General features: G+C 37.3%; 2 protein-coding genes across 2 annotated transcripts; one reads left to right on the top strand and one right to left on the bottom strand.

Moving 5' to 3' along the window:
* Positions 1-522: 522 nt before the first annotated feature.
* LOC144644759 (hatching enzyme 1.2-like) lies at positions 523-8,734 on the bottom strand. The gene is made up of 9 exons (XM_078504279.1): positions 8,528-8,734; positions 7,435-7,558; positions 6,811-6,902; positions 5,720-5,803; positions 5,281-5,432; positions 4,016-4,100; positions 3,195-3,364; positions 1,765-1,885; positions 523-650 (listed from the first exon to the last, which is right to left on the bottom strand). The coding sequence occupies exons 1-8, from the start codon at positions 8,679-8,681 to the stop codon at positions 1,766-1,768; spliced, it is 981 nt and encodes a 326-aa protein (XP_078360405.1). The 5' UTR covers positions 8,682-8,734; the 3' UTR covers positions 523-650; position 1,765.
* A 4,284-nt stretch (positions 8,735-13,018) lies between these two features.
* LOC144644755 (neuronal acetylcholine receptor subunit alpha-10-like) lies at positions 13,019-21,877 on the top strand. Its single transcript, XM_078504276.1, has 6 exons — positions 13,019-13,272; positions 15,532-15,649; positions 16,033-16,169; positions 16,719-16,763; positions 17,653-17,762; positions 19,169-21,877. Exons 2-6 carry the CDS (start codon positions 15,547-15,549, stop codon positions 20,289-20,291), a joined length of 1,518 nt encoding a protein of 505 aa, XP_078360402.1. The 5' UTR covers positions 13,019-13,272; positions 15,532-15,546; the 3' UTR covers positions 20,292-21,877.
* The last annotated feature ends 330 nt before the right edge of the window (positions 21,878-22,207 follow it).

Raw genomic sequence — 22,207 nt, 5'->3', positions numbered from 1 at the left:
GCAAGGTAGCCGAAAGGAGCGAAAACTATTATCGGGGTAGGTAAGCTCGAAAGCGAGATTAATATAGCTTTTTAGGGGGGGGGGGGAGGCGACCTATTTAATCAAGCCTGGGCGTGCGTAAAGGGTCGCGTCTGTTTGGTAAATAAAATTCAAAAGCCTTAAGTTTTTATATAGCGAAGTTATGGAAAAAAGCCCTCTTTCGAGTAGATATGATAGCTTTCCGGTTGAACATTTTGCTGGTATGTGCGTTTGACTAATTTTAAAGTACAAGTTAACGTATTCATATTCTACAGAAAGCAGTTTCTGTTTTTAATGTATTACATCCCCACCTCCCAAGCTAAGGTGGTCTGTTAAAATGGAACCTGTAGTGTCCAGGCCGAACACACCGAACATATGTTATTATAATGGCTGTAAGTTAGTGAGTCGGTCGGTCGTCTGTCTGTCTGTCTGTTCGTTCCTTTGTTTTTTGGTGGGTGTTCATAATATGTTATGACTGAATATGGAGGCCAAAGATATATGTTTTTCCCTAATATTTTATTGACCCGCAAGTTACAGTAATCTTTGTTTTTATAGTACCCCTGTGATTCAAAAGAATATATTCTTTACTAGTTCCAGTCTTTCTTCCTGGTAGGCCGCAACTGAACCAAGTGCTGGGTACGAAGAAGAAAACAAAAAATAAAACAACGGCCATGCAAACTCGTCAGTACCTTAGAAAAATGTTTTACATTTACTTTAAAGAGATCACTACCTAAGGGATCACAAACGTAACTAAACCAAAGGGATAACGACCTAAAAGAATATCAAAACATTTTCTTTCCAATCGCTTGTTATACCGATTTTTTTTAAGAAAAAAAAGATGGCGGCTGTACATTTTACAACATTACCTTGAGAACCTAACACAGCCAACATAAACATAGAAAATATTTTTTCCCCAAAATTTGTCCCTGTACTAGCAGCATTGCGTGCGCTAAGTTTGAAGTTTAAGACTTTTATGCGCGTTTCTATACCGTAAATGATCTAATAAACGCCCGGGGCGTCTATTAAATTTTCGGGGTCCTAGGGGAGGCGTTAAATAGATATGAGGCGTTTATGAGAGAGACGCGTTTATTTCACTTTAACTGCAACAACGTCAACAAAACAAATTAGGATGCGTAGTTTGCTAGTGGAGTAAGATAAAAAACAGAGTTGGGACCCCCCCCCAAACAAACAAGAACGAAGAGACGACGGGGCGACATGAAGTAGGAGACTAATCTAATCTGCGCTAATGCAAAGCCTAGAGATGCCGTTCATAATTCGATATTGATGTTTTCATCGTCATCGAGGTCAACCATGTTGGCGTTGTTGGGCTATTCGATATCCGAGTCGGGCAAGGAACTAAATATATTGAGTGATTTTACTCTATGGAGCATTTCCTTGGTTTTTGAGGAGATTCTTACGTATTCTTGGAGGGGGCGTATATTAGACACGGGGCGCTTATTAGAGGGGGCGTCTAATACAAACTTTACACTTCAGGAGAGGCTTTTATTAGATAAGGCTTTTTTTGAGAGGGCGTTTATTAGATCATTTACGGTAAGCGTTTTCAGGTTTCCCCAGCGTTAGGAAATGTGGGCAAATGTACCAGTCGTCATCATTTTTTTTCGAAGTTTTGTGTATCGTGGGTTGCTTACTACTGTGTGACCAAAAGTGGAAAATAAAGCTGGTTTTTGTTACTGAGTCCAGTTACAAAAACTAACAAAGGTTTATTTCTACAGTTACCCAACTGACCTCAAGGATGGCACTCGTATTTAAAGTCCAGATACTTGCGAGTGTAACGACATGGGTCACCAAATTCCTCGTCTGTTGCTTGAAGCAAGCACGATGATCGACCGTTGCATGCTTTGCTGACCTGTTAAAAGAATTTTCCGGGTTTTCTATAATTTTTGCCTGTTTTTTTTTAATGAAAACTTTATTACACGCAACACTATTTTCATAGGTACTACAGAGAAATACATATTTACAACGGGCTATTTACAAGAGGCATACTTTTTACATGAAAATTTTCAAAAGGAAAAAAGAAATTGTTAATTACAAGGATAACTTATTATGACTACTCCTAAAATATACTGAATTCTTACTCACAATACAACGCTAAAGTACAATACATTACGCTAATTACATTAATACAACGAGACACATTTTAATTAAATAATGGCTTACTAACTTAAAAACATAGATTATTTGTATACGGTTCCTTTATTATTCTACATATACGTCCCTAATAGCTCGCAATACAAAACACTATTCACACTACGTTACTTACTTACTTTTTACAAACGACAATTAATTAAAATGTTACACACAAAAAAACAAAGAGAGTGAAATGCTACCGATGATGTGATAATTATTTAAAAGAAATCTTTCCACTTAAAATTAAAATGATAGAGTTTATTTGCACGTAAGGCGATGTACTTTTCGAGATTTATTTTTTTTTTTCGCACGTAGCCGACAAAACCCGCAAATTAATATATTTCTTGTCATTTTTAGCGCAGATAAACAGGAAAAACTTGCCAATGAGTATAAGGTGGTTGATAGTTTGAAGCGAAGATGAGCCTTTTAAGACGCCATATATTATTTCATTTTCTGTCAAAGCTGTCACGCTATGCTCTTTGCATTGTAAGCGGTACCACTCGGTAAATTCGTTCCAGAATGATACAGCCAATGAACAGTGCACCGGACTGCTGTGCAGGAGGTCGTGGATTCGAACCCCAGACCGGACCAACACTCAGGGTCTTAAAATAACTGAGCAGAATGTGCTGCCTTTGTAATTACATCTGCAAATGTTAGACATCCTAGTCTTCCCGGAAAAGGACGATAAACTGTAGGTCCCGTCTCCTGTATCTTCAGTATTATAACAGGGGACGTTAAAGAACCCACACACTGAAGCACGAAGCTCCCGGTGTTGTGGTCTGGTGTGTCAAGCTCATTAGAACGTATGGAAAATGCGCTATATAAATGCATTATCATTATCATTATCATTATCATTATCATTATCATTATCATTATCATTATCATTATCATTATCATTATCATTATAGCTGAAGCATAACTACCGAAGAAGTGAAGGAGAAAAGAAGGAAGGAAGAAGGAAGGAAGAACGAATTTTCCTCTGGGGAGATTTTTAAGAGTATCAAGAGACCTGTGGTTGAAATACTTACTTTTTCAAAAGACGTGGCGCTTTCGCAGTTGGTGTTAAAGCCTCCAAATCCACATTTTGAAAAAGATTTTCTTCCATAGTTGGCGTATGTAATTTTAATTTTTCTTCCACCGTAACACGTGACTTGCTTGCTGTGATTTTCACAGATTGTGTCATAGTAGCGAGCTGCATCTTAAATTTAAGGGATATGCAAGAAAAACAATATTTTTAGTATTAAAAAGATAGGTTTTCATTAATAATGTCTATAAGTAAGATAAGATCCCTCAGCGCTGCCAAGATCAAAAGCACTAGTGTCTTATGCTTAATGTGCGAATTTGATACCTAAGAGTAGATCATTTCTTGATACGTCTATTATTTATCCATCCATCCGCTATCGATCCATCCTTCCAGTCAGCCAGCTAACCAACCGCCTGTCCGTCCGTTCGTTCGTCTAACTTATTTTTTCCTTTGTTCACTAATCCATCCATCCATCCATCCATCATTCATCCATCCATCATTCATTCATCCATCATTCATTTATTCATTCATTCATTCATTCATTCATTCGTTCATGCGTTCGTTCGTTCGTTCGTTCGTTCGTTCGTTTTTTCGTTCATTTATTTTATAAAACACCAAAAACAAATCTATAAACAAATTAAAACGGTTCTACATAAACGGACTGTAATAACATTCGCCCAATCAGAAGAAATGACTGCCAAGTAATACACTGAACTTAGAGGAATCGAAATCGTGTAACTGGCGCTGTGTTTAAAAACACTGTAAATCAAATAAGAATGTTTATGACTGGCAATATAATTTATCATTAATCAGAAACTGACTTACTTCCAGGGCACTTGTACATTAAGTTTATTTGCTGCAGATCCAGGTAGCTAATGGCATCTCTTTGTCCGATGTAATGGTGGCGGATCTTTACAACATATCAATAAGAAATAAATTAAATGTCAGTCAGGATGCTCTTCTTCTACTGGAAAGTTATACTTGGATTGATCTTATCAGTAACGTATTCCTCGTGTGGCGATATGTTTAAAGACCTTAAGAATGTTAGAGCCTTGCAACTGTGACAGGAAAAGCCACGAAGCATTTTCTCTTCAAGTCATACTCATAAGAAATTCCATTCTATTTCAGGCTAAAATGTAGCTACCCATATCAGATGTCAGTTTATCCAGACACATTACTTAAAGCAATCTGAGAAGAAAGTGCCATGACTGATCATGAGAATAAAATTTGAAATATATATTATTATATACATCAGTACGATTGAATTACAGGAGCGGTGATAAATGATAGAAGCAGTTTGCATGACAGAGCAATGTGATGGTGGATAAAACTGAAAAGCTTATATTGTGATTAAAACTCGTAAGCAACGGCTCAGAATTCTGTTATGAGTAGAATCTGCCCTTAGAATCTGTCCTTTTACGAAAATATTGTCCACAGTTTTTAAGACATTAGTCAGCGATTCCCGGCGGTCCTGCAAGCTTACGTGAATTCATAACAATAAGATGCTCCACTTATAACCTCAGAAGCAACACAATTGTGGACCTTCCTAAAGTAAAATCAACTAAATATGGCCTAAGATCGTGGAGATATACTGCATCGAAACTGTGGAACTCTATACCAGACGAAACAAGAAAAGTAAAAACTTACACGATTTTTAAGACGAATTTAAGAACATTAAATCTTACGGGACTTTGACCGAGAAGTTTGTCAATTTTCATGATTGCTATTTTACTGTTTAGTAATAATATTTTTTAAATTTTTATATTTATTCTTAGTTAAACAATAATTTAATATGTAGTTATTCGTAAATAAAGCTTAATTTATACACTCTTTATACACTTCCAAAGGGGTTTTTATTTTTCTATTTTGTATTTTTATTTCGTGGCGCACCTGCAAACTAGCTCTTAAGCTAAGCGTGCCGACCACGTTAATAAAGATTGATTGTTTGATTGATTGATTTTCCTTGTTTGAAAAGGAATGAATTTTTACTTCTGTGGTAGTGTTAAAAGTCCATGTTTTAAGAAGCAGCATTCTTCTTCGTACATTTCTTTTTAGGCGCTGTTTGTTTCTTGTTGACAATATGGCCTCACCTTCTCGTTCTTAGGTGTGATGGTTGGTTTGTAGTTCTTTGTGAATGCATACGAAGAGAAATGCATAATAGAGAAGTAATCATACGGGGTTCCAAAAGGCATCCAAGACTGCTGCTGCTCAAGGCTCATCTTGTCAAAGTTTGAAGCCTTTCCTAGGAATATAATCATAAATAAAACCATAACCGTAAAAACTCAATTCCCTCTTTTTTTACATAAGGCTCTTTCCAAAACGGCTACTCGACAAAAATTTACTATCGATTTTATACCCTTCCCCAAAAAAAAGCCAAAAAACACAAAAAAATATATACATCTATATCCAACGCGCCGGAAAATTAAATACACTACAATACTATTTCAGTTGGCGTCTTGATTATTGCAATTATAGTAAAATTATTAGGGAAGGAGAGTATAAAATTAATAACGAATAAATTTCTCTTACCCTCTTGGATGTTCTGCCAGTCAATGTTGATGTACATATCTCTGTCGGGCCGTGCTTGCTCGTGAAAGAATCCGAGGGCGTGTCCTTAAATAAGCATGCAACAAAAGACGATAAGCAGGAATACCACAAGAATAAAAATTAAGATTTGCATAACTGAATTAAGCTTGTGCATATCAATAAACTAACGCCAACGTGTGTAGCATAGTCCTCAGACTATCCACAGATGTTCACATACGATAAGTGCGAGGGGATAGCTAGGCACTGGAAAACGAGTTATCTGAGCGTATGACGTCACATGTAACAAACTCGTTGACATCATGACTTAATGAAAGAAAAATGCCCGGTCAGCACTGCTATACTGTTCAGATGAGATAATTACATGACAACATTCTTTCATGCATGCAACATTTCATAGTAAAGCTATTTTTAACAGCGACAAGGGAACCAGCATTGTCAAATTGATTTCAAACAAAAAGAATTTTAATTGCCAATCCTTATGTATCCACAATAATAATGGAATGTTCCCTAAGGCAAAAGAAACAGCGGTAATATCATACATTACCGTACCCGAATTCACAAGTAGCCAATCAGAAGGGCGATCTACTGTCCTGATATCCAACGATATCAGGTCACTGACCTGATATGCCACGATATCATGGACACTTTCAATTAAAGTAGTGTTAACGTGCGATGAATTAAAAAGAGGTTTTACCAATAAAGCAGAATCTCGTAATTTAGGGTGAGCTGGTGTTTACCGGTAGAAGAAGAAGTTAAAACTTTCCCGCCAAAACTAAACTTAAGCGCGCTCGCCAATTGCGCGATGCTTGCCGACGAGTACTGCCGGAGACATTTATACTGATACAATAGAGCCGGAGTTCCAAAGTTTTTGGCTAAATTCTGAATTTGGGTACGGTAAATACCTAATCGTACCTTTTTGGTACGCTTTGGTGGCATTTTAGGTTTGTTTGGTCTCGTCATGGGTATTTTGGCTCCACTAAATCTCGCCAAAATACGAACCATGGCTCGACCAAATCGCCTGATATGCCGCCGAAGCGTACCAAAAAAGTACGATTAGGTATAAATAAGTATACCTATTTCATGCAGGAGCGTTCCTGTTGCCCAGCAGTCTAGGCCAAGACTAAGAGTCTGCTTGTTTCCTTGGTAACCGACGTATGAATAGCATCTATTATAAAGCGGTAAGGGAAATGAGAATGAGTTTTGATTTGTTAGCTTGAGCATATAGCTTCACTTGTTAAAACGGACTGTGTCACGGATTTTAGCCAAATATAGACATGCGAAATGGCCATCAAATTCGTTGAAATATTAAAATAACTTCGTAAAAGGAAGGGGTCTTGAAATATTGTTGAGGTACCAGTTTTCAAAGTTAATCGTGTTTGCTTGTAACTTTAAATTATAACGCCAGGGAGACACATTTGGTTGCAGTGAAGCTATGGTTTTGTCATTAGAGTGATTTCAGTTAACCCGTGAAATAGTTATTACACTCCGCTTTTAGATACTATTAGACACAAATTCCATTGTTTTCTTTTGTTTCCGTTCGACTATTACGCACAAACTGGTAGATATTGTTTCACGGGTTAAATGAAATCACTCTAAAAACCATAAATAACTAATGTCTTTGTGCATTTCTAATAAAACACGCCTTGCGTCCACCTATAATAACTGTATTAACATTACCGTAGCTATTGGCTGTTTACCCTTTTCCGTATGTGAATAAGATGTAAGCCGTCTCTGTTGTCCTTTGTTTGAATTTAATGCAGGTCTGATGTTCCCATTCAGCTAATGCTTTGTTAAACAAGAAAACATATGCGTCTTTCCCCTCTGTTCACAAAATATAAGAAAGATAAGGGACAAAACTCAGATTGAATTAAAATTCAATTTATACAACTAGATTGATGAACAGGGCGCTACCTTTTTTTGTCTGCGGGGGCAAGTTTTTCTGGCGGGCGCAACTGTTTTTTTTTTTTATTTATTATTTTTTTCTTTCTTTAGTTTTCTTAGTTGTTTTTTAGTTTTCCTGGCGGGGGTAACTGCCCCCCCCCCCCCCCCCCACCCCTGCTACAATTTGTTGAACTGATCGATTAGCTAATTAAATGATTGATTAATTACTAGATCGATCATTTAATCGATTCCTTCCTTCCATCTTTCTTTTGTTCGTTCGTTCGTTCCTTCGTTCGTGCATTCGCTCTCTTACTGCCTCTTACTTATTTGAAGTGTATTTGAAGTGTATTTTTCTTTAGAAAGAAAAAGTTCGGTTGATGATAGATCAAGATAAATGCACTTTGCTTCTCTCCTCTCTCTCTCCCCTTCCCCGAGAGAAACTTTCAAGATTCTAATTAAATTCCACGCCATTGACGTACACTGCAGAGATCTATGCATTGTACGTAGAAAATCGCAACTGATTGACAGCCAATCGAAAACGTCCATTGCACGAATCTCTTTCGAGCACGTAATCATGGAACTGACTTGAAATAAATCTAACCTACTGTCTCCGACCGTCTCCAATCGCTAAACATGTGCTTGCATTATTTTTTAACTCACCCATTTTGACTATGGGGAAATAATGTGACGCGACTTGATAGCCTTAAATAAAACGTTTAATTGTTTTGGACAAACCACACGCGCTTAGAATAAACTATGCTTTTGGTTCAGCCAGTAAAAATGCAGGAAAAAAGCACTATAAGGGGGACACTTTATCTAAGCTAGTAAAAAAATTAGAAATAAAATAAGGGAAGAAGGGAAGTTTAAAGATTGACAAAGCCAACTGTTTTTGTAGTTTGATGTTCTTACCAAATTCACTTGATAAAGCATATGGTACCACGCCACCCGGCCAAAGTCGATAACCCGCAGCCCTGGCCTTTGTGGATTTCAGGGCCTCTTCTTGCTGCTGATTCAGTAATATGTCACCTTGGTACAAACCTTCCACTCCTTTATTTTCTTTCATGCAAAGTAAAATGACATTACATGAATGAGCAGAGTTATATTTCGCTTTTCCACTTTCAGTAGATAACGGATTACAACGAAAACGGTATTTGTGTATTAGCGAAATGACTAAATCTTTTTTTATCGTGAGCTGAAAGTCTAAATTCTTGGCAGGCAAGAAAATTAGAAAATGTATTTATCGATTAGCGAACGTAAAAAATATTTTGCTTTCAGTTTTGCATTAGTTGCAGACTCGTTTCCAGTCACGACTTATTTTTTCCTCAAAGGTGATGAAAGACTGGAGCGAAATAGTGTCAGGGTAAAGATTGCCTACCCTTAATGCAATGCTCAGGAGCGACTAATGCATGATAACAAGTCTGCATAAGTTGAGCACTGTGATTTGTCGTGAATTCTCGTGTAATGTGTTTTGACTGATCACATGCATCGCATGCAGCAAACATGATCTTTTTTAAACAATCAGGAGCCAAAGTTAGGCTAACTGCAATTTGCATTTGCATTTTCTCGCGCTTCTTAAGTTGCATTTTTTTCCTATTTCAAATTCTAATGTGCTTTTCATACAAATTTAATCCGCCGAACGCGCTGAATGTGTGGCTTATTTAAGTCGCGAATCTGTTTATGCTGCCCAGGAATGAAGGCGTCGTATTAGGCTTTTTTGTGAATTGAAGCAGTGCAAATTTTGCAAGCTTGTATAGAGAGAAAAATCAACAAGATAGCTAGCCCAGCCTATTCAATAAAACCAATTCAACTAAAGACCCAAAAAATGGTGAAAAATACATCATTCGTATCGATATTTCCACCGTACGTATACGCGAAACACTGAATTACATTAAAAAATTTGATTCAAGAGAAATATTTGTTCCGGTATAAGAACAGTCACAAATTCTAAAAATAAACTCTCAAGATGTGGTTGATTTAAAAAAAGAATAACTGACCAAACGAATAAAACATCAATGCTAAGTTGTGTTGCTTTTGAACTTTTAAGTATAATTTTTTTTATTTGATCACTCTACAAGGCTTTTGTTTGCAATTTTTTTTCATTTTCGTTTATTTCGGAAATGCCATGAAAGTTGTTCGGAGAAAATCCTACCCGTCTCTTCCGATCTTACGTTCGTTGTTTGAAAAGATAAAGCACAAAAATCCAGGAAATATTTCACAAAATGTGGGATCTCAGCAGTAAACTGTGACGTGTTTTAAATTGATGCAATTTGTTCGTGTTTTGTTCTTCAAGTTCTTCTAAAAAGTAAAACCATCTTACCTTCGGCTTCGTTTCCGTATGATAAAGGCAGACAAAAAATGAACAAAATAATCGCAAATGCGAGCTTCATTCTCGCTGGCCTCTATTGAGCAGGTTGTGGGCCTAACAATATACTCAGGTCAAGACTATCTAGTTGTACACGTATTTCTTTTCTTTCTTTGTTTGGAAGTCCGCGCGCAGGGAAAACAAAAACTTAGGTAAATAATATCTGAACAAATAGATATTCGAATACAATAGCATTTTCAGTCTATGTTTGCATTTGGCGATCTGATACCGAGTCTTTTAAACAAATTTAACACATCATTATGTATAATCGTCGTGTCTAAGTTTACAGCTAAAAAAACTATCAAACATTTTGCTAAGAAAATGTTTGGCGGAAAAAGAATACAGTTTTGGACCAAATGAAGTCGTGCAAGTAATTATTTTTTCCATTCTTTCAGGTTATTCTCTTAAAGGAACTTAACGTGCAAGTAGTTCTATTTATTTGACTAGTCGACTCAATGACACTGTTATATCAAAACTCAATTTAAAATTCATTACGTTGTCGATACTGCGGCATTTTGAAGCATTTATGTGTTAATTATGAAATACCAAAATTATGATCACTCATTGGCCATCAGATAGATCACAGACTTTAGGAAACCACGACAACGGCGGTAATGAATGCTTCACTAAACAGAAGTTCATTTAATGACCGGTATCAAAAGGTTTGCCGAAAGTAGCCGTGGCAGACTGAAAACTGTAGTCCACTATAGCAACGCCGACAACAATGTCGATGAATTTAAATCCAGTCATTGAGTCTATCGGTGTCAGAACTTACTGTGTTAGAACGTACCTTTCGTACACAGTCGATGCCATCAATGATATCTGCTCTATAGCTAAGGCCTATGACTAGGTTGAAACTGTGCTCTGATTATTAGATAAAATCAGGCCTACAAAAGATAAAGCTATTCCTAGGTAAAGTAAAGTCTGCTTCGAGCCTAGTGGCCCATACAGGCCGGAGCTTATCCCGGTTTCCGTAGCATTAAGCGACTGAGAGTATTGCTACTCCCCCCTGGATGGGATGCTAGTCCATTGCAGGGTTACCCCCCAGCAGTAAATTCGCCGGTACCCATTTATACACCTGGGTAGAGAGAGGCACTGTGAGAGTAAAGTGTCTTGCCCAAGAACACAACGCAGCGCCCCGGCCAGGCCTCGAACCCGGGCCGTTCGACTCGGAGGCGAGCGCGCTAACCATTAGGCCACCGCTCCTCCCACAAGCTATTCCTAGACTTAAATTAAATTCTCGCTTAGTTTAGGAATGAGGACAGGGTCAGATTTTATAGATTTGACAGTTAAGAATGGCACCTCAATCTTAATTAGTTTCTTTCGGGGGTTTGGCGGTGAGAGAGAGGGGTGTTATTTAGCATGCATGCCAGAGGTTTTAGTCTCGATCCTGGGTAGTGACGTGCATTTTTGTTAGTAGGAAAGAAAAAAAGTTAAGCTGGAAAGGAACACGTACATCGTCGTCGTTCATGCAGAATTTGTTGGCTACTCTCTGGGTGCTTTGCAGAGCAGGGGTGGAAGGTGTATCAGCTTTAATACCCAGGTGTTTAACGCATGTGCAGAACCACTTAACTGCTCATCATAAAACCTTTTTTCTAGCGACGTTTTCGTTGTCATTTGCCATTGTGGTTTTCTTAGGCTCCATATTAGGAAGATTACAAGCAAACCACGACGTTAATGTAACGGCCGAACGACAAAAAGTTTAGTGATTAGTACAACAGTTGCCTGGGCGTTATTTTTGGGGCATTCAGGCCAGCAACGTGAAATAAATAAATTTTACCCATTTTTGCGAAGAGTGATGGCTAAGCTGAAAGAGATCGGCTCCCACTGAGCAAGTAAGGGGTACAGACCATAACAATAGTCAGACTCGGGTGCTTCTGGCAGGCTTACGTCCTAAACGGGACGAAGGGGGTCACTAACGTAAAACGATCAAATGCTTAGTTATCTCAACACAATTGGTTTTTCATGCTTTTATTAATCTGTACAACTGTTTTGTCGAGAGACTATAAATGGATTATTTTTCAGCTGAGATGCTTTCCAGTTCGGTTTATCACTTGATGTCAAAACAGCAATAGCTGAATATGTATTAAGGCACTCTCAGTCATAAGGTAAATAAATAGAAGCATGGAAACTGGTTGCGTTCTCCACGAACCTCACAAATTGAACATTTCGAAGACTTCTTGCTGTAGAGACAGGGCAAGAAATGTGACAAGGTCAGCATAAAGTGCACACAGAGCCATGTTACGGGTAGCGAGTTTTCCATGCTTTTCTTTTTTATTTAAACGTAGCGGGATACTTTGCACAGCACTGAGGGAACAAGTGCTACTGGATCCGCCTGGTATTAAACATTATAATTTTATAACTCAATTGTGATGCTCACTGCTAAATAATTCCCCTCTTTCATTACTTACAATTATAACGTATGCGCTTTTCGCTTTGCGTCATGGCGTGAAATTCAGCTCATGCATGGAAAATAATTTACAATCTTGTGTTAGAATATTAAATTTATTTCGGCGTCCTTTGATAAGTCGGGTGGGTTGTATCGTAACACATTAAACAACCACACATTTATAAAAATACTCTCGATCCTCTTCGAAATGAAATGTCTGGGAGAGACATTTCTGTCTTTGACGGAAAAAAGAAGGAAAATTTGGCAATTTCCATTTACATTGTGTAAATGTTGTCTAAATGAAGTTATAGGTAATGAAAATTCAATTGGCGGTACATTTTCTAACAATCTAAAATGAAATCGTCTACCAAAAATCTTCAAACGCATTTCGTTACGTTTAAAATACTTTATGGCAAGCAAAGCCATGTTAAGAAAACATAAAGACAAAATAATTTGTTGAGTAAATTCAAAAAACATCGTCTTTTATCTAAGCCAGGTACTAGCTATTAAATGGGCCTTGTTTACATATTCTACGCGCTTGTTTTCATATTATTCGACAGCGGTTTTGGGCCACCTGTTTATTTGTGAGTGGTTAAATTGGCTTTTCTATGTATGTGGGACTTCCCACGGTTAGACCCAAGCTGTCTCTGGAAATTTCATTTGAACTTCACGCTGTACCGGCTGTCACCAGCGCTGGGTTTCAGGTTGTGTCGACATCTAAAATAATTCACTTCCTTGGAAAACGTTCCTTATTGTGGGGTTATTGATTCGCCGACTTTGCGCGCTTTCGAAACTTGCGTAGAGAGGCATATCTTCACAGAAGCGAACTCCAGGATTCCCTGTTCTGTCAAAATAAGAAGTAAACATTCTTGGACCACGGAAATTAATGGATGCCTTTGAAAGGTGAGATTTAGGGATAACTTATTTTTTATTTCAGTTTTTACGACTCGACCTCAAGATCTTACGAATGTGAATGGGTGAATAAAATCGCGCAGTAACTTCTGCTCACTAAAAGGAAAGAGGCAACTAAATTTAAACAAATAAAACGAACTTTCGACTAAATCGATTATAATCATCTAAGCCAGAAGAAATGTTTTAAAATGTGACGAGCTTTAATTTTATTTGATACGAAACGATCAGAAATCAATTCTGAGAATAAAATTACAGAGCTTTAAGTACTTCGCACCCAAGTACTGCCATGCTCAATTTTAAGCGTGAGATAATTTTCGCTACGTTTTAAGACTGAAGTATTTTACGGTATTATTCTCTAATAAAATTTCTTGTTTGATTAATTTTCGCGTATTGTTAAAGTTAGAATACTTAGATATATGTAAGACATTCCATATTAGTTACAAGACATGGGTAAAAATGATTGTTTTTATTTCAACTTTTTAATGAGCTGCTGCCAAGAAAACGTAGATGATTAAAATTCAATTTCTCGACTTCCTTCTGTAACATAACATATACATGCAGTAGGATTAATGAAGCAATGCAAAAATCTGATTCGAGCTGTTTTGCCAATTGGCAACTAAAAATAACACCCATGAGAAAAGGCAAGTAATTAGCTTTTCTTGTTTAATTTACACGTTTTAGCCTACTTTGGTAAATGAAGAAATAACTCATATGCCAACACAATATTTCCAGCCTAGACTTCATTGTTAATAATTAGTTACTCCAAGCAGCTGTTGCAGTAAGTTCAACTAAAATAAACATACTAATGCCGCTGAGCATCTGGAATGATGCTAAGGGAAACGAGACAGTGAAATTTCGATTTTTAAAAATCTCCAAGGGAAACGAAAATGGAGGAGCTCGAGATATTGGGGATAAAATTTACAGTTCTCGACTGAGGGAAAAAACAATTTTGGTTCGAGTTACGAGAGGTTCGAAAAATTGGGGGTTAAAAAAAATCGAGATTTCATTGTAATTTGAACAATTTCTTCGATCAAGTCAGTGAAAGTGAATTCATTGTCTAACTGAAGCAATCTTAAAGACGAAAAGGAAACACGTGAACTGTTAAAAAGTAATTTGGTATTACACAAATATATATTTTAACCCGCTTTCATTGTTCCCATTTTTGCCTAGTTCACAGTACTAGTGCATTTGTAACAAGCAGTGCCTGACAATCAAAGACAAAAGAAATGAAAGAAAAGAAATGAAAAATTAGCTGAATTTAACTTGCGACTGTTAGGTACTTTAAGAATCTTTTTCCCATGCACGTTGGTGGTTAATTTCAACTCTGGGGACATAACAATCCCAATCTTTCTACGTTAGCCGAGAATGTGCCTGCGTTAACTATCTGCATACTGGCAAAAGACGAGCTTTCGAGATCTCAGTTACCATTTAGCTGTATCAATGGGGAACTAACCAAATCTATTTCAAGCCAAGCCAAGTGCTTTTACCTTAATCCGATTGTCGAGTTACCCCCATTAAGTCTAATTTCTCCAGAGTAATTTCTAGTTTGTGGGTGGTGCACTGTCTGATTTTACACACTTATATTGGTAAACCGCAGTAAACCACAGCAAGGAAAGACGACCACTTCAGTATTTTGAAAAGATGGATTAACCTTGACTCTATCGCCTTATTACCTTGAGGATTAATTTCTGGTATCGAACTTTTATTTTTATCAGTAAGGATTGTCTTCTCATTAGCAATTAGTCGTAGCGAAAATTAAAAAAGCCGGGTTTGAAAAGATCGAGAGTAAACCTTTCCTACGCTTCCACTGAGAACAATGTTGTCAAGTTGATTTTGTTTATAGCAGGGCTGTAAATATTTTGTAGAATTCTTGATGTAGAGTATACCCACATCTAAGACATTTTAAGGCAAACAAGTTTGGAAAATATAATATAGTGGCATTTTCTTTCCCTGGTGTTCAAGCTACAGCAAGATCTTACTAAAAAGTCCTCGATAATCTCTTTTGAAAGTAATTACAAATATTTCAAGGAAAGATGAAAAAAAAAAATAAAACCAAAACAAAGCTTCTTGCTGTGGACAGATGGTATGACGTCATAATGTCTCTCTGTTGTACGCCATCTTAAGGTTTCGCTTTATTATATCAAACAGGAAGAAGTAAGAAGCTAATTGAGGCAAAACTTGTAAACTTTACTACACTGTTCTGTTCTACCGTCGCTTGTTTTAACATATCATGTACTATCTCTTTTACAGGAGCAAGTTAAGCTGATGAAGAATGAAACATGTAGAAGAATGTGCACAAAGCTACCCAGATATCTGCTCTACTTAACAGTTATTTTTACAACATGCTGGCAAGGAGCAAATGCGTTAGGTAAAGTTTCCATGAATCATGCGCTGTAGCCTTAAGCGACTACCAGATCGATATTTCCTCTTTTCATGCACGCAGGAATGTTAGTCTATCTCATATCACCCCATCTCAGAGTTTGTCTCAGCTTCGTCAAAAATACGCCTGGTCTAGTGGATAAAGGCATTAAAAGAGTAAATTGCATAAAAATCACCCAGGTTTTAAAGGCATAAAGCGCATTGGGCATAGCATATTTTTGAAAGATTTTACAGACATGTTCAAATAACAAACAGGATCACCGAGGCTAATTTCACGGACGCACATGTCTGGCACACTCTGTATCCTTTGATTAAATTCTGTGGTATTTCACGAATTCGTCTATCTTCGTTTGCTTCTTGTTATGGTTTCAGTCAAACGCGAAACAGAAGAGTTCCGCCTTCTGAGGGACTTGTTCAAAGACTACGACAAAGAAGTCAGGCCAGTTTACAACACGACAGACGTTGTCAATGTCAATTTCAGTTTGAGCTTAATACAAATTATATCAGTGGTAAGTTAATTACGATGGTAATAGATATTCATTTCAACAGGAATTAGCTGAAGCTCGAAAGAATATCAAATTATTAACCAATATAAACTTATTGCAACAATTAATTAATGCAAATTCTACATACAAAATTAAAATATTCGGGGTTTTTCACGTCCACATAATAGAACTTGTTTACCCCAAAAGTTTGTATAAGCTTTGTTTTCAATTTCTGCTCACAATGCTCATGGAAAAAAGTTTTCAGGGGGGCGGGGATAAACAAGGGGTATTTTAGGAACGGTGAAAACAGCGAATTAATTATTCCTCTAGTGATAATTTAAATCCATAGTTTTCCAGTATATTTAGTTAGCCTGTGATTTGGTCTAAGTTTTAATCATGAGGTACCTTAGTAAACATAAGATTTAGGGGATTTCACACGAATGGATTATAATCTCGAAGGCTGCAACAGGAGACCAAAATAGCTTAATAAAGAGAATAATAAAATATGTATTAGCTTATATAAAAGATTTACCACGATGACAAGTACATTATTGTTTTATTTTGTGTTTATAGAACAGCAAGTCTCAGCTTCTCACCCTTAACGTTTGGATTCGCCAGGTATTGGCTTTGTTGCCTTCAGTTTTTTTTTTTTTTTTTTTTTTTTTTTTTTGCTCTCTTGTATCTATCATTTTGCTTATCGGGAAAAAAACTAGATTTATAAGATGGACAAACCGTTTAAATCATCTTGTTCTCTCCGTATTATCCGGTTTTTCTCCCTTCACTAAAACCAACACTTCCAAATATGATTCGATCAGAAGCATCTAGCCGTCAGGATACAGCCGTCAGTATTTAACATTTATTCCATGAGCGCGCGTTGGATATGAGATGGTAGATAGCCAACGAGGCGTGTAGCGCCGAGTTGGCTATAACTATCTCATAACCAACAAGCACAAGTGGAATAATTGTTAAAAAAACACCCAAAGAATTGGAATATTTGAGCTCTCTAGCTGTTCTCGCTGATGCGTACACCTACCATATTTGTGTCAATGGTATATGAGCTCATATACCATGGCCTGTCAACCAATCGAAACTCAGGAATTACAATATACCATGGCTAGTTTTTAATAAAAATAAATATACTCTATACATTCGTTTTTATTACGGAGGCAAAACTTACTTTGATGAAATTAAAGTCAGTTTATTTCTAAGTTGTTGTCAATAATAATATAAAACATCTCTTAACCCTCGGACGTACAAGGGGGGGGGGGGGGTGCCCCCCCCTGGCGGGCCGCTGCTTCGTGCTGCCATCCTCTGGTCCCTGTGTCCACGTTTGACGGCCGGCCGTCATGGCGGCCCGCATCCGCGCGGTCCCCTCATCTCTCCTTCCGTTGCTCTACCGTGGCCGTGCCCGATCACGACGACGCCCGGGCGCCCAGGTCCCTCACCCCCGGGCCCCCCCCCTGCGGGGGGGGAGGCGCGCGAGAAGCGTTTATTACATTTTTTACAGAACTGGAAAAATCCGATGTTAGGATGGAATACGTCCCATTATGGTGAAATAAAATCAGTGAATGTGGACCCATCCAAAGTATGGATTCCTGATGTAATACTCTACAATAAGTGAGTAAAACGAGTATTAAATGCATTTTATGCGTTTATATTCTAGCGTATACTAGGCGCCATGGTTCATTAAAGTCGTTCTTCAATATTTTTACTTGATAACAATACCATATCTGTCCCTTTTGCACACTAGTGGGAATTAAGTTAAATCAAGTTTTGTTTGATTGTATGATTTTGTTTGTTTATTTATTTGTTTTTATGTTTGTTTGACAGTGAATTTATAAATTTTACCGTAACGGGCTCCTGTTTTAACCTAGGTCAAAAATTATAAATGTTAACAATGACAATGATCTGCAATTAAGGAGGCTCGATGTAGTTTTTTTAGCCGAAGGGTGGTTGTTTTGAAAATTAAAATTATCTAGGAAGCCAATGTTCGATTTTTGCCAAAATACACCATAATGATCAAATATGACCAAATTTTAATTTTTTACTCGTCACTTTGTCACAAAGGTTACCATAGCAACCATTGACGTTTTCTTTTGTTCTCAAACAAGCTTGGTTTTCTCGAAATCTAGACTGACACTTGGTATTCATTTTTTGATATGTTCAAGTACAGTAGATTTACTACCTGTGCTCAAAATTTTAGGAAAATCTGTAAGAGCGTTTTAGAGTAAATCAAGAATGAAGTTTTTGGTATTTTCTTATAATTTCTTACAATCGGCAGTCGATATATTTTAACAAATTAAAGCAAAAAGTCTTTCGCTTTTAGTTAATGGTCTTTGATGGTGTAAGTATTTATATTTCAGTGAGAGAAACTGTGCTCAAATAATACGAAACAATCTTAAGGCGCCTATTTTATATTAAAACGGTGTTTTTCTGAAAATTTCATTCTTGATTTACTTGAAAACGCTCTTACAGATTTTTCTAAAATTTCGTCAACAGTTAGTCAATCTACTAAACTTTAACATATCAAAAAATAAACACCAAGTGTCAGTCTAGATTTCGAGAAAATCAAGCTTGTTTGAGAACAAAAGAAAACGTCAATCGTTGCTATGGTAACCGTTGTGACTAAGTGACGGGTAAAAAATTAAAATTTGGTCACATTTGATCATTATGGTGTATTTTGGCAAAAATCGAACATTGGCTTCCTAGGTAATTTTAATTTTCAAAACAACCACCCTTAGTCTAAAAAAACTACATCGAGCCTCCTTAAGCCGAGTTGCAAAAAAGGAAAACATTAAGAGAAAAAGTAAAGTAAATCAACTAAAGACAGCTTTTAAGACTTTAAAGGGAATTTGAACTCAAAATCTTCGCGATACAGAACTCAAGCTTTACTACTACGTTATGAAGCCACCAGGAGTAATTATGTTTCTTTTTTTTCGTTATTGATTAGTAGTAATAGCTAAAAACAACAACGAAAAAATTACAAAATGGCATAAGTAGTCAAATGTTGTTTTTATCTACAGTGCCGATGACAGCAATGGCGGTGGATTAGAGAAATATAAAACCTCTGTCATTCTGCATGCTAATGGCGTCAATGAATGGAATGCCCCAGCGTCTTTTACGAGTACCTGCAAAATCAACGTGGCAAATTTTCCATTTGACAAACAAAATTGTTCCTTGAAATTTGGCTCATGGACTTTCCAGGGAGACCGTTTAACAATGCAATCGGCAGAACCATCAGCCGATCTCAACCTCTACATGCAAAATGGCGAATGGAATCTAATAGCAATGCCGGCGAAGTTAAACAAAGTGTATTATAACTGTTGCCCATATCCTTATTATGATGTTACTTTGAACTTAATCATCAAGAGAAAGCCTTTGTATTATGTATTCAATTTAATCTTGCCCTGTGCCTTGATTTCTTGTCTGACACTGATCAAGTTTTTCCTACCACCGGAATCTGGAGAAAAAGTCGGTCTGGGAATCACTGTGCTGCTAGCAATGACTGTGTTTTTGTTACTTGTTGCCGAAACACTCCCAGCAACTTCCGACGATGTACCATTACTGGGTCAGTATTTCATCGCAACTATGTTTGTCACTGCAATGTCACTTGTCGGCACTTGCACCGTTTTGAACTTTTTTCACCGAAGTCCGTCGACTTCGCCAATGCCTGGATGGGTCCGTGTCATCATCCTGGGATACATGGCAAAAGTATTCTGCTACAAGAATGAAACAGAAGAGGAAGCTAAAATGACGCCAAAAGCCAAAAGAAAGAAAATTGAGTTCGACTTGAACGGCGATGTAGTGTACGATGATGACACTTACATGACGCTTCCGGAACTGGAGAGCCCACGAAAGTTTCGCGACGACATGTCGATTATTTCTCAGAGCGGGCGAAGTACTCCGAGCAGGCGAAGCGTTCGCAGTATGAGCATTATAGGAGGTCACAGTTTGTTCGCTGAAAGGCTGCTCGAGGATATCAATACTCTAGCTGAGGACGTTCGCGCCCGACAAGAAGACGACAGGCAGAGAGAAGAGTGGCGTATTGCAGCTCTGATAATGGACCGGATGTTTTTCTGGTTGTTTTTATTCATTTCCCTGCTTACAACGTTTTTGATTTTCTACAGAGCATCTGTCGTCGATTAAAGCAAACAAAGATAATTTAAACTAGAGGCTATATCAAGCAACATTGTGCGCTTGATTGACGATATAAAAACGACGGGTATACTCTTCGGAAATTTTGAGAAATGCCACAAAAAGATACCATAATTCACTTTTACCTTTACGAGTGTAAGTGAGACTCGCCGGTCTTGAGCTACATCCCAGACATGGAAAATGGAATATAATATTAATGTCAACTCCATTTGAGGACAAATAGTTCCCGTGCATTGGCTTAGAGGCAGAATGTCCTGAGAAGTGGCATTATGTATTGGAATGGAACACGTTAAGCGGTACCAAAACACAGTTATCAACACTTATAAGATAAATCTAGAATACTTGTTAGTGCAAAATAGAAAGAGACCCCCGTGGGGATGTATGTCGATAGACTATGATACATCTATTTAACGGGTATTGAGTTCGGTTTTTGCATGATAGCTAGATAATTATCAAGGACGAGGCTCGAGTTATCTGCTAAATCCAAAGGTTAATGCAAATAACACAAACCTAGTTTTAAAGGTAGGAGCGTTTAGATAATTCACAGAACAACAACGAAGTAGATGAGTCATGCAATGACATGTTTCAATGCAAATAAGTGAATGGGCTCATCGCAGGTAACGATTACATGCTACAAAATAACACCTTTCAGGGCCGGGTTGTTCGAAAGCCGATTAACACTAACCCAGGATTAAAAGTTTATCCAGGGTTCAATTTCTCGTGTATAAAAGTGTTTTTATTGCTTATGATTTGTGGAGTTTGAGATTAGTCGATGTCAAAAATAGAGGACAGGAAATATAAACAGAAAACCTCACTAAGAAGTTAAAAAACTGAAAGTAATATTCACTCTAATCCTGGATTAGCTTAATCGTGCTTTGAACAACCCGGCCCTGGAGGGCATGCAAGATACTGGGGCATCCATAAAAGAGACTTCAACCAGTCTCGACCGCGGTCAAACGACAGAAATATGCAAAAAATAAGAAAAGTACTGCAAAGATAAGATATCCTAATAGCTTACTAAGTTTTTTGGAGCTTTACTAAAAAGGTTCTACGTGTTTGAAAATAGCGTTATGCGGATTTGTCGGCGCCATTTTTTCAAAGCACTTTGGTTCGGATGCGAAACATTTACAAAGTAAAAACACTAGTTTACCTGAGGAAATGGGAATATGCTTACACTCATCAACTATTTTTATCTATCCTTGCTCGTACTAACACTATAACATGAACAAAAAACTTCGTAATAGAAAGAAAAGCTGCCTGAGACGTTTGACCGCGGTGAACAACCAGTCATGCCTGACCTTTCTCTGTTTTAATGTCCCAGAGCATAGCTTTTCCCTCCACCAATGTGTTATTTTGCACCATATGACCGTTATCTGCAAAGGGCCCGTTTATAGATGCTTAAAAAAAGGATTATTTTAGTAAAATGTTCAAGATAAGCAGTAAAGTTTTATGAACAATACCGCGTAATCTCCACGCCCAAACCACCGGCATACTGTCTGCAAAAGCGCGTCGTCCCTACAAGCACAAATATCAGTGTCTGACGGGATGACGCAGCGACATCTGGAATAAACAGTGTACTTTTTATTCAATCAAAATTGAGATAGCATCAGCATTGTATAATACAGATTCTAGTAGTTACGGTTAAAACTGGCAAAACACGCAATTTTTCTTATAACGTTCTTACAATTTCAATATAACTAATTTAAACGACTTGGCTTATTCTTCTTTAAATGATAAATAACTAGTTTTTGCTTGCTATCTATGTGTGTGTTAGGATGTTGATGTAGAATATAAATTTATTTCAGCAGTTATGCACCGAGATGAAAATGAAAAATAGATTATGTGTACGTGAAGTTAATTATGTTATTAGATGAAGAACTGTATTATTATAGTATTAATGTCAACGA

This window comes from Oculina patagonica, chromosome 2 (genome assembly GCF_052425735.1).
Source record: "Oculina patagonica isolate OP01 chromosome 2, crgOcupat, whole genome shotgun sequence".
Lineage (NCBI taxonomy): Eukaryota > Metazoa > Cnidaria > Anthozoa > Scleractinia > Oculinidae > Oculina > Oculina patagonica.
The sequence above is the reverse complement of the archived record's forward strand: the minus strand, read 5'-3'. Positions and strand labels throughout refer to the sequence as shown.